The sequence below is a fragment of the Cibotium barometz genome, chromosome 20 (assembly GCF_041138505.1).
Source record: "Cibotium barometz isolate CiBa-2024 chromosome 20, ASM4113850v1, whole genome shotgun sequence".
Lineage (NCBI taxonomy): Eukaryota > Viridiplantae > Streptophyta > Polypodiopsida > Cyatheales > Cibotiaceae > Cibotium > Cibotium barometz.
Window position 1 is genome coordinate 8,205,360 of NC_141065.1, and position 13,500 is coordinate 8,218,859.

Consider the following 13,500-nt stretch of genomic DNA (forward strand, 5'->3'; position numbering starts at 1 on the left):
TATGATGTATGCTGGGCCCCCAAATTGGAGCTCCGTATAGGAGGGTCGGTGTGACAAGTGTATCAAATAGCCACAATTTGGTGCACGGCTCCTGAAACTATATGTGTGCACACTGTCTCTCAAGTACCCCCAAGGCTGCATGCCCTCGAGCTAATCTAGTTGCTGCTGCCTCCTTCAAGGAGAAACGCGGTCCTGTGAAAGTAACTCCTAAATAGACATATGACTTGACGTACTCAACCGGCTCCCCTTGGAAAGTGAACTGATACTCTGATGTCGTTACCCATGCCTGTGTGGTGTTAAACACCATAACCTTGGTTTTCCCGAGGTTCATTGTCAGATCTCTATCTGCACAGAATGCCTGTAATGCATCCAAATGTCTTTGTAATCCCTCCGGAGAGTCTGAGATTAGAACAATATCATTTGCATGTAACAAGATGGGTATCAACACCCCTGCCAGGCATGCCCCTGGGCCTCCCAATCTGTCTACATAATCGGAGACCACATCCATGTACAGCCCAAAGAGGGTGGGTGATAGCGGGCCTCCCTGCTTCACCCCTATCGTGCTGGTCACCATATCGGATAGTCCGCCTGGAGCTCGGACTCTGCCTATCACAGACTCATACAAAGCATATATCCCCCACTGCATATCCTCAGGTACCTCAATGTCCTGCAATCTGTGCATAAGCCTGGCATGTGGTACGGTATCGAAGGCTTTGCGTAAGTCCACAAAGCAGCAATATATCCTTCTCTTCTGTGTCATGCATTCTTCAATAAGTGCCCTAAGTGTAAGTATTGGATCCAAGGTAGTAAATCCGCTCCTAAAGCCGGCTTGTCCCTATGCTCGGTGACCATGCCTCTCTGCCCAGTGGCTAAGCTCCAACTCCAATATAGAGCCATATAGTTTGGCCAAGTAATGACCAATCATGATCGTCGTGTAGTTGCCTGGTACCATGGGGTCCCCACTCTTAAAGAGTGGTACAATGGTATACTCTGTCCAGCTTGCTGGTGGGAAACCCTCACAAATGGCACGATTAAACACATGTACAATCAGCGGAGCCAAAGTATCACGCGCATATGAGAAGTGCTCTCCAACTAGCCCATCATGATCGTGTGCCTTTCCATTCTGTTACCCGTTTATCGCATCTAGCACCATCCGCATAGTAAAAAAGGTGTTGCTAGCCGGTCTAGCTCCCAGTGGAGGGGGGGTGGGGGGCTGTCGTGGTGCATCATACAACTCTCTAGCATAAGCATGCCATGCCTTAGGTGCAGTAATCGGAATACCAGGCTGTCTCTCTTGAAACATCTTCCATGCCCTCTTGTTGTCCTTTCCTAGGAAGAGTTGGTAGATCTCCTCCTCTAACTTAGCAAGGTAGGCTCCTTTCTTCCTTTGCACAAGACGCCGAAAGATCATCTTGGCATGTCTTTGCGTGTGAGTCCCAATTGCAATCTCACGCTGTAGCTGTGCTCGTGTCTCGTGACAATCATCATCATACCGATTGTTCTGTGGGGCAGCGCTGTGGGGGCGCTGGGGGGTGGGGGAGGGATCATAGTGCAGGGAAATGCACTATGAGGCAGAGGCATGTAGTACACCTGCCAATCCTCTCGTAATCTCGTCCAAAGGGCTATGCAGGTCTAAAGCAAACAAGCCATCATATACTACATCTTGGTAAACCTCGGCTGTCTCACGTGTAAACTGATATCTTGGGTACCTAGGTAGATGAGTGGCTGGCCCATCTCTTGGGGACCTACCTACTAGTGTGAAACTCAGGTATGCATGATCGGCTGCTATGCCAATGGGCTGACTGGAAATCATGAAATCCCGCACATCAGGTATCAATGAAGGAGATCCCATCAAGTAGTCCCGTGTGCTCGCTCCCCCTTTAGAGTTCCAGCATGTGAGAGCATTTGATCCTTGCCATCTCAATAGGCCATTGTATATGACCAACCCATGTGCACTCCCGAGTGTGAGAAAATGCCTGCCATAATCTGTAATCTCCCCCTCATCCTATGCTGATCTCTTCAATGATCCGGCTAGTGAAAATGCCAAGTATGTATGATCTGCCCCAATAGGACGAGGTGGGATGGAGAATGAGGTGACAAGCTGTGATGCCCCCAAAGACCCCATAATGTAGTCTACCACCGTGCCTCCGGTCCGTGTATGACCCCCATGTGGGAAGCATGTTAGCCCTTCTGATCCCGGCCACTGTAGCATCCCGTTACAAATAACGAGACGATGCCTGGCTCCCAACTCTAGTAAGTGGTCCCCATAATGTGCTCTGTCTGGTCTAGTGTCCTCTGATGCCCGACTAGCCCCTATCTCCTCTGGATCCACAGGGTGGAGGATCTCCATGTCATCATAGTCATACACCTCACACTGTCTGCTCTCTGTGTGTGGGCATTGAAGTCACCCGTAAGAAATACCTCCCCTAGTGTAGAATAATGCATAATCTCCTCTAACTGACAAGTGTGTGGTGAGGCTCCTGTCTCCTCCTCCTGTGGCATGTCCTCTGTAATGACATAGGAGGATCCTGATGGAGGAAAGTAACATAGGGCTATGTATATAACTCTGTCCGGTGAGAGCTGTAAGCTGATCCACATGTATCTGGCCTTTGGATCCTGTGCTACCACTCTCAGTCTCCCCTGTAGCTCCCGTCTGAATAGAACTGCTACTCCCCCCCGACCCTCTCGAGGTACCTTGGCGTGTGGTCCTCCTGTATGCTGACTCCCACTGGAATCCCTCTACTCGAGGTAGCCCTCTCTCTGGGCTCTGATGTGTCTCTGTCAGAAGTATGATGTCTCTCCTCACCATAACATGCTCCAGTCGTCCACCAGGCTGTCCCATAGGCCCCAAACCACTAATCCATGGGCCGGCCATCAATGATGACCCGACCATCTCGATAGAAGGCCTTCTTGCCTTCTCTTCTCGCATGTAAGACTTGTGGCATGCAAGCTCTCCTATGCTCTAGCTGCATCCTCGTGAGATCATCATCCAAGAAAATAGGAGCTCCCTCTAAGCCTCGTAGTATGACCCTCTTCCTCTTGAAGATGGTGCATGCCTCCACATCCCGAAACTGTATGATGAGAGCTCTCTTCTTTGTCATGTCTTTCCTGGCCCTCCAAGCTTTGAGGAAAGGGGGGGGGGGGGGGTTCCCTCATGTGAGTATCCAAGTCGTGTGCATAGTGTCCGCCCATCCCCCTTGGGGGTAGAGTCGGCTACCTCGAGAATCCCCGTGACTCTCACATTGAGTCTACGAGCATGTCGCATCCGCTCCTCCTCAATGATGTTGTATGACTCTTTTTGTAAATCTTCGATCTCCTTCTCGACTTTGGAAAGTCGGTTGATGATGTTGTTGATGGCGGAGTCCGCTGTCTTCTTGTTTTCTCTGATGGAGATGTTCAGCTTATCCTCCATTTTGACTATCTCCTCTTTGCTTGCACCCTTGGCCATGTCGATGTACCTCGGAGAGATAGAACCCTAACACTTATGTTGCTGCCTTGGAGGCCTGAGCAAGGGTGGATGAGGAAAGGGTAGCGAACATAACCTGGATTGGGTTGGGGCTTCACATGGCGGCAGCAGCAGCACACGCGGCGACCAAAACGAAGAGACGGGGAGGGGATGCACCGGCGACAGGGAGAGAGAAAGCGCAGGCGACGGGGAGAGAGAGAGAGAGGCGACGGGGAGAGAGAGAGAGAGGCGACGGGAGAGACAGAGAGAGAGAGAGAGGTGGGCAGCGGGGGGAGAGAGGTGGGAGGGGATGCGCAGGTGGGAGAGAGAGAGAGAGAGAGAGGGAGGGAGAGAGGGCAGGGATGCTAGCGGGAGAGAGGGCGGGGGGAGGGCTGGCGCAGAGGGGGCGCAGAGGGGGGGGGAGGGGGGCGCAGAGGCGGCGCAGAGGGGGCTGGCGGAGAGGGGGGGGGATGTCGCAGTATCTAGTCCATACTATGCATGATGGAGTTGATGGTTTATTGTCTTGTGGACGACTACCATGAGGTTATAAATTGCATTGTCTTATACGGTGAATTTGGGCATGTTCTTGGATTCATCTAGGTATACCTTGCAAGTGCCAAGGCCCAAGAGAGGAGAGCTTGAGACTCGAGAGCAATGAGAGCTTGAGCTTGAGCTTGAGAGGCTAGTGCTATGAGAGCTTGAGCTTGAGAGCTTAAAACTTCTGATGGAGAGAAGGTTGGAGGAGAGCTTTTTAAAGGGAGGCCAAAGAGTCCAAGGCACCCACGCAAGGCCAAGGCCCAAAGCAAGCAAGCCCCATAACAGTCAAAAATAGACATAAACGGCCAAAAAGTAGCCCTTAAAAAAAAGGGGGTCAAAACAGCAATGGTCAAAAACCAGGCATGTGCGCGTGTGCCGGGGGGGGGGGGGGGGGGGGGCAGGGGAGAAAAAATAAAATCGGTCCATGCGGCACGGTATGATATCGTATTGTGCCGTACCATACGATTGTGTTGTACGACATACGACGACAACTATGATCTCTGGCAAGACCACGGATAAAGAATCTGCATAAGGTAGTAGCGGCTATGTGCCCTGCTCGAGACTGCAATACCTTGAACGTCTGTAAATACGTGTCAAAATGACATCATGTGAATATCCAAGTCTGCAATCTTGACCACAACATCAAACTCGTCCTTAGCCTGGAGGAACGCGTCTTGAAACTGTGCCTCAAAATCTGTCCAAGTAGCAGGTTTATCTCTGAGTTCTCTCCTCTAGGTAAGAGCCTTCCACTTCCGGGCATTTGGGAAAGGGTGAAACTCAAAGTGCACATTCGACCGGTTGAGCCAGGAGTCGACAATCTCTTGTGTCCTCTCCTTCTTCTCGCCCACAAAAGTGTCCGGTGTGAAAGAAGGCGTGATTGCAACCGTACCTGGAGTAGGGGCTGATCCAAGAGCTGCCCTCTATAGGAGTGACACTTGATCCCGCAACTGCTACATATCAGCCTGTAAGTTGGCGAGGATTTAGGCCATTTTCTCTTCAAAGTAAGTTTTCTCTACACCTTCAATCTCCTCTTCTTGCTCGGCCTCAATAGGCTCCCCACGGGGTTGAGGGATATCCTCATGACCCAATAGGTCGTCATTGAAGCGAAGTGCAAGCTCCATGGAGAAGAAAAAGGTGGTGCTACAAGAAAACTGTGTACCGATTCTGAATTTCAGAAATTAAAGAGGGGAAGAAACATCTTTTTCACGTGAGGAAAGACAAGAAAACATGCAAAACTACCCACTTACCAATACTTCACGCACGAGAGTTGGAAACTGAATTGTGAAACCTCGCAATAGACCATCTCCAAGGTTTCATCACGTCCGGAGAAGATAAGACCCCCAATAACACAGTTTTATAGAGGGAAAAAACACCCATGTGGTTTCCCACTATAAAAAAGGAGGTTCCCTTTAAAAACTATAATTAGAAGGTACTAGGCCCATCGTTGACATTTACAAAAAAGATTAGCGCTTTTGCATCATAGCATGCCCACTTGCTTAAAAAAAAATAACCGCCCTAATAATATCCATGGCACCAAGCCTAGGTTTGTCCAAATCAGCGCTGGCTTTTAAGCCGACGTGTACCCTTTTGTATGGCCATCTCGCTGACCTCCCAAGCATACAATGTAACATGCAGTGGAAGTATTCGTAATTGAGGATCCTGTCACACAAATGCTCACACCGTCTTCTGAATCCTGAGTTTCACGAGTTTAGCAATCCACTTTAAGACTTCAAACTATAAGAGATTTGAGAGAGACAGAGAGAGAGATGGAAACTGTACACCATATGAGGTCCCGAATTACCCGTTGAAGGGCCCCCTATCCCATTACTGGAATAGTATTTGCTTGATTATCTTTGAAGAGACTGATGGTGGACTGATGATAAGCCAAATGCAAGATCTTGGAAGACCAAGAGTCGGGCTGAACTGTACACGGCTGTAGAAGCACCAATGATGTCCAATCTCGAGCCTATGCACTCTTCCCAATGGAATGAGGAAGGGCTGCAAATCTGAGGCTGAGATAGGGGCTGTTTGGGACTGTTCTAGGCTATGTATGAATGCTGTAAATGAATATGAATGCTGAGTTTTACCTTCACCAAGTGGCTGTAACAAAACGATGAAGATATGTATGCTGAAAACACAAAAGGGACTGAAGGCTGAATGCTGTAGATGCTGCGTTTTACTGCATAGAGGCTGAATTGCTCAAGCGTTAATGCTCCTAGATGCTGATGAGGAAAACGCTGAGGTATAAGGTGTTGAATTCTGCAATCGCTTTATGCTCCTTGTGTTGAAGGCTCCAAGCATTGAGTGCTTCAAGGCTGAATGAGATATGAATGAATAAATGGATGATATTCTGGGCTATTTATATGGGCAAGGGGTGTTGGTCGGCTGGCTACAGGGCTGGCCGACTGCACTTGTCCAAATAAAATATATAAATGATGTAAAAAATGCTCAATAAATGCTGTAAAATATGGGAATAATATTGGATAAATTCTGATGGCTGCTAGATGGTATCTGAAGGCTTTTGCAATGGTCTAGCTAGCCGACATGCATATGGAATGAATGCTATGCAATATGCAGAGTGCTTCTAATGTAAACCCTAAGGTTTCTATTGACTCTACATGCATGAATGCGTCTCTTCAAGTGGGTTAAGGGACTTGGACTGACTGACTGACTGACTGTCTAAGGCTGAGAATGACCTACGTAGCTCGTGCCTGACTTATCCTGGACTGAGGATTACAATGGGGTCACGGTGTATGACAAATATCATCCTAACAGGAACTAATACTGTACAATGTTGCACTGATGATGATGAGCCAGCTTGTCACCATGCAATACACTGCAGAGTGCATGTGACATACAACCTTGCCCAACTTAGGTATTTCACAGTTCTTCTTAATCAAGCGGTCCTTGCAGTTGTGCATGGGTGCTCCTGCTATATGACTGTACCAGCACAGTACACCCGTCCTACCCTCTTTGTAAATGGACCTTTTTTTAAATGACCGTTGACTTTTTTTAAAAATAGATGGGAAGCATCTTAATTAAATTGCAGGTTTTTTAAAATATAACAAGTCCTTTTTCAATTAATCCCTCTCTTCTTCTTATTGTGTTGCAGTGAATAGTTTGCACCAATGGCATTCTTTGAGCAGCGTTGTGGTTGTAGTTCATGTGTGGCTGAGTGACAATACATCGAGACAGCTCATTGTCGATGCCCTTTGTCTCTTTGAGAGAGCCTGACATTGCAAGAGGAAATCTCTAAGAGGGCTCGATGATGTCACTGCCCTCCCATGTGGTTTTGGGATGATGAAGATTGCTTGCTGCAAGTGGTCACAAGACACACTCGAAGACGAGCACTCATATGGCGAAACCTGCAACCTGTAGAAGCACTTGCTGTGGCCCTAGTTCATGCTGAGGCACCTACCAGACATGAGAATCAGGACAATAAACCCATGTAGAAAGTCGTCTGTTGTAACTTGTAATGCCAGAAACTATTGCTAATGTTGAATGAATAAAGAATTTATTTTTCTTTGAACTTTGTCCGCTCTATTGTGTACTTTCTTTTTTTCAGAATCTCTTGGCACCTTGTCCTTATTGTCCATTGCAATGACCCATGTTCCTCATTCCTTCTTTGCAATCTTTGCATCCATGGCTTCCATGGATCAGTCTCATTCCATCTCAAAGAAGTCCAAATCTATGGAGTGGCCTTGGTGGGATGAGGTACTGGCAGAGGGTGCCTACAAAAAAAGAGGCGCGAAAAAGTGGACATGCAAATATTGGCTCCACACTTATTGCAGATGGCTGGAGTGACACTCTATCCAGATCCATTCATGGTGTCATTGCCAATCTTACTGTATCTCATTGCATGATGCGTCCGAGATAGGAAAGAGTGAAGGAGGACTTTTCCAAGAGTGGTCAGCAGCTGTATAAGCGATGGGTGAAGAGAAGGTGATCCAATTTGTAGCTGATGGAGATAATGCGAACAAGGAAGCCGGCAAGCCACCCAGATTGTATCCTTCATTTACAGGAACACTTTCTTGCTGGCTGAGTTAAGGAAGAAGTCTTCTAGAGATTTGTGCAAGTATTCAGACACTCGTTTCGGATACAACTTTCTCATGTTGGGGTCCCTTAACAAGTGTTCTAGTGCCTTAAAGCAGTTGATGGTGAGTGATGAGAATGAGAGGCATGCTTTGTCTGGAACTGCTGGAGGGAAGGCATGTGCGTTAAATATTGGGAACCCTCTTTGGTGGGAGCTGGTGAGACGCATCATAGCTTTGGGAAAGCGAATCATCCACTTGTTTAGGATGACAGATTCACTTCAGCCATGCATTGGAAAGATTTAGGAGAGGATGGACAAGATGGTGGAAGCTATGCCAGGATAGATGGGATATGTACCATTCACCTATGCATGTAGCAGGTTTTATGGTCGATCCCCAATTTCAAATAGGTAATCAATACACAGATTTGGAGGTGGCAGGTGGATGGGACATGATTTCGGAGAGACTTGAGTCTAACATGGCAAAGTAGAGAACTATCAAGGATCAACTGGCAGGTTACAGGGCTTGCAAGAGCCAATGCTTTGACAGATCGCTTCACCACTGATCCATGTGTTTGGTGGGAGGACTATGGGGTAGACACTTCAGAGTTGCAACTATTGGCCATCAAGATTCTGAGCGAGGCGGTCAGTTCCTCTTGTTTGGAGCAACTATGGAGCTCATTTAGCCATATCGCTTCAAAGAAGCGAAACCGGCTTGGCACTCAAAAGACCAATGATCTAACTTTTGTGAGTGCCAATTTGCGTCTTCTTGAGCGTAATGAGAACTCCCAATCTTGGAAGCATTGGTCAGAGGAGGATGCGAAAGGTTCAGAGGCAGAGGAGCAGGCTAGTTTACCGCCTGACCCGATAGCTAGTTTGGGCAAAGCAGGGGATTGTGGCTCTAACAACTTCCTAGATTATGATGATCTGGGCTCAAATGATGTGCGTCTCTCGCAAGTTTGAGTCTACTCATGAGTTCCAAACTTGGCTGATGTATTTGCATTGTACTTTCTATTCTAAATTCAATAAGAAATTGACTTGATCTTGAGGTGTCCTTTATGCAAATTTGAGAAAGTCTTGTTGTTGAATTTGTAATTACTAGTTTTTGGTTCTGTAATTTAATTTATCAAGTATATATGCCGTTTCCTAGCCGTTTCCGTTTCCCAGCAGTTGTTGTTTCCGTTTCCGAGGGGTTGCCGTTTCTATTTCCGTTTCCTGTTTCTGGTGACAATGCCACCAGAGCCTATCGTAAGGGACCTTCAGCAAGACCGCCTGTGAACTGCCATGTCCATGGCGGGAGTTTGGTCCAGGCATAGACCATCAGCCAATTCTATGACTGAATGAATCATAATAACCGATAAGTCACTTATATGATGACCATTGCCGCTATAAATAACAATCCAGCTATAAATAGCTAGTAACAATGGATTATCAATAATAATGAACCCTAGCCACCTGTAACCTCCCCGTGGCCTTCCTCTAATCCCAACGCTCCCCAACCCTGACCAGATTAGGCCCTAATCTGGAGGATTAGTGTTAGGTACATAATAGAACAACAGCGGGAGATTGGCGCGTAGAGGGGAGAGAGATGACATGAAGTCCACAGCAGCAAGGCAAAGAAAGGGTGGAAGGCTTGTGTGAGGGGAGAGGGTGGCTTGTGCCTAGTGGGGAGAAGGGGGCGAGAGGCTTGTACACAGGGGGAACTTGGAAGGCGGCTGTTGTATGTGTGCACCAACTCTTGAATGGTAGATATTGGGGTGTGTGGATGGAGGTGCTTCTAAAAGGTTTTTTTCCCCGTGGGAAGATTGAGTCCACCATGGCTTGATTTAGATGAGTGTAGCTCAATGTGTATGGCTGAGAGCCCACAGTGCAGCAGGAGAATGGAAGAAGATGGAAAGGAAAAGCAATAGTATTGGGAAAAAACTACATATAGGCATGCCGTGGCCACTGTGGGATGCATACCAAGCCATAATTACCCAATGTTGCTTACTCAGTGTTACATATGAATAGCCTTGAAAGCGTGGTGGTTGTATGTTGTCAAGGCTTTCATCACTCACACAGTGTGATTCTTTAAACACACATTTCGAGTTAATAATCCTTGGGCTAGAGGAGGGCAGCAGGATGGGTCTATATTTAAATTTCTAATAATTGTTTATACTAAGAGCATGCACCCTCCCAAGAACAAAAGCAAATTTTGGGCATAGTTCTTTTCTCTCTTTTTCTTGCACACTACCTTCCTTTGTAATCAAAGGTTGTATCTGAATTTATTTTGTTTTCTCAAAATGATGTGCTATAGAGTATGGCTAACATATGCTTTGTGTGTACAGGAGGATTAAATGTGGAAGGAGAGTCGGACAGTTGGGACTTTGGCGTAGGTGAGGCTATCAAACACGTGATCTATTGGTGCCTTCTACGCAGCAGTTTATAAATATGGATGTGACTTCGTATTGTCAATGTCTCTGAAGAAGTAAACTAATATATCCAAGAAAAATATATGAAAAGAATGTAAAGAAATACTGTATCTGTGAGACCATGGTTATACATCAAAAGTACAGCCGTCATTCACCAAACACAAAAGTATGCATGCTAGGTATGTGGACTGATAGTGATTGCAAGAAAAGAAATGGTGATCCAGTGTAGACGCATTTGATATCATGATCGCCTACCTATATGTAACTATAAAGGCTCTATTCACGTGATAGTTTAAACAACAGACAATAGAACAGATACATTCATGCACAAGGATGTTGAACTTGCTCTTAATGGCCAGGACGGTCCCCCTCTTGTGGAGTACTTGCTTTACTGATATGCAAAGTAAGGATTGAACATTCAGTCTATAGCTTGTTGTGCCTATTAGTGGCTTTTCGTTCATTTGCTTTGAAGGGGCAAGCTGCTACCTGCTGATTTTCCTGTGTACTGGCTGCTCAAAAAATCTCTGTGGGTTGTGTTTTGCTCAAGAAGGACGTTGAACTTGATATTAATGGGCAGGATGGTCCCCCTCTTGTGAGTATTTGCTTTACTGATATGAATATTAAAGTACAGGGACTGAACATTCCATCTATACCTCATTCTGCTATCAGTGACTTTTTGTCTGCTACCTGCTGCTTTTTTTGTGTACTGACTGCTCACAAAATCTCTTGTGGGCTGTGTTTTGCTCAAGCGAGGGCTAAGAGGAGCTCTAAGCATCTGATTTCTGGTAGAGCCTCAATGGAGCCTTTTATAGGCTGAAACCAACCCCCACTGCTGGTCGAGCATTTGTGAGCAAGTTGTGGGCTAAATTGTGGTATTTTACCTTTGGGTTCCCATATTTAATAGGTTTCACCACCCCCCCCCCCCCCCCCCCTTTAGGATCTTAGCCAGCTGCTTTAATAACAAGTTGGGCTTGTATTTAATTGCCTCATCACAATTTTTTATACTGGGCCAACTTTTCGTGTGCCCAAAACTGCTCCAAACTTATTTTTGCTACTGTCCAGTCACATCTGGCCCAAATGCAGTCTCTTTGGCATTCCTTTATCAATCCTTGAATATATGCAGTGTCCAATGTCCACAACATCCCTTTCACATGCTTCGTGCAGCTCTTTGGTTCCCAGCTTGCTCATTCTCAAAGGCCAAATGCCTCTAGGCAGTTGTAACTTGTCATTAGCATGCACCTTCATCTACCCAGTGATTATAGCCTACTCTCACAATCGCTCGGTCAACCGAGTCCCTTCATGAGGACTCACAAAAGGTCTACTGCACCATGACTCTCCTAAGCTACTGCGTACATGTCCTCAATTGTCTGGGCACTAGACTCTTTGATACCCACCAGAGGGAGTCCTTGTCACAACCTCCACACAACTAGGTGCCTGAGAGCCACTGAGGACCAAAGCCCACAAAGCAAGGATCTCTAAAACCTTAGCCATTCACAGGAGGTTGCAAAGAGAACTTCAAGGCAGGTTCCTTGGGTGCACTGACAGCCACAACCCCTCAAAAGACCAGATTCTTGTAATCCCATTGTCTTGACAAAGAGCGAGCTCACAGCCCGCCAAGAGCAGCATACCATATGCAGCAAGTTGTATACATTCAATATCACTTTGGTCTCATAGGCCATCCTGGCCTTTGGCAGACATTAATCTCTCTCTCTTTCTCTTGCGTCATCAAATATGGAGTGCGCACCAGCTCTTGTAGCCATGGCGTGTGGCCTGTGCAGCTCACTCTCTCTCTCTCAGCTGCGGATATTATGGATATCTCACAGCTGGGGGAAGTCGTCATGCTCGGGGACTTCAGCGCCATGACGGGGAATTAGCAGGTCCCACTACTTGATCTGGACGACCCTATTAGACTCCAGGAGCTGGACATCACTGCTGACACGGGGTTACAGAGATCATCACAGGACCGTGAGGTTGCGGTGTATGGGAGACATTTCTTAGAGTTGGGAGTTGCACATGGTCTTGTTATCTATAACGGGATGTTCCGATGGCCCTCCTCGGACGCCCACACCTGCTACCCTTACTCAGGAGGTTCTAACACCGTGGACTACTTGATGGGATCTCCGGCTTTGGCACACCTTCTACCCGACTTCTCCATCCCGCCAACCCCCTTTGAAGCTGACAATGCCGAGCAATTACCATCTGGTCATCCAGGGGCACCTGTACCTGTAGGAAAAGGTTTCCAAGATAATAAGCTTAATGCCTTGAGAGAAAAGATAAAAACACAAAATATTGTAGATAAACGACCATTAGAATTACCCATTCAAAATATTGAACGCCCTCCTTTTGATCCCGATACAAACAGTAGTAGTGGTGAGAGAGTTGAATGAAACATGGGTCACAATTTAAACATCACCATGAAAGAAAAGTCAGCACCATATTTCCCAGCAAAAGGTCTTTTGACAAGTCATATGTGGATGAGTATAAGTACTTTGTGTTGGGAGGAAATCATTCTTTGCAAATAAAGAAAGAGCTCAACATCGAGTATTCACATGTCAAATCTTTCACTCTTACTTGCACACTACCCGTCCCTCCGCCACCACCCCCCATCTCACATTACACCTAGGTCTATTTTGATCACAAGCTTGACCCACTTTACTCTGACCACATCTTACCGCTAACTCTAGGATGTGGAATCTACTAGTTCCCTACCCGCCCTCACATCACGACTCAACACCTTACTCCACATGTCTGCCACCACTTCTTTCATCTGCACGCAACGGTCTACCACCAAGCCACCTTGCGGTTCCTCACCTCACATCACAACTCAACACCATACTCCACACGTTTGCCACCACTTCTTTCATCTGCACGCAACGGTCTACCACCAAGCCACCTTGCGGTTCCATGCCCCAGAACTGTTGGTATGATGAGGAATGCCGAGCCACACGCTTTCGTCTTAAGCATGAGGTACAGATTGGGCAAATCATGAAGCGCGAAGCTCAACGGATTTCTCAATGCCTCACCTAGCGCAAGAAACAAGAGTTCTACGCTTGTTGGAAAGAGGAGCTATACCGACT

At 46.9% G+C, this 13,500-nt stretch overlaps 1 protein-coding gene across 2 annotated transcripts in view; it reads left to right on the plus strand.

The window, feature by feature from the left end:
- SFGH (S-formylglutathione hydrolase) overlaps window positions 1–13,500 on the plus strand; it is a 160,797-nt gene that overhangs the window by 116,820 nt on the left and 30,477 nt on the right. For both annotated transcript variants that reach the window (XM_086814425.1, XM_086814426.1), the window contains exon 4: window positions 10,340–10,387. In XM_086814425.1, the coding sequence (XP_086670551.1) occupies window positions 10,340–10,387 (48 nt within the window). The remainder of the gene's footprint in view (window positions 1–10,339; window positions 10,388–13,500) is intronic.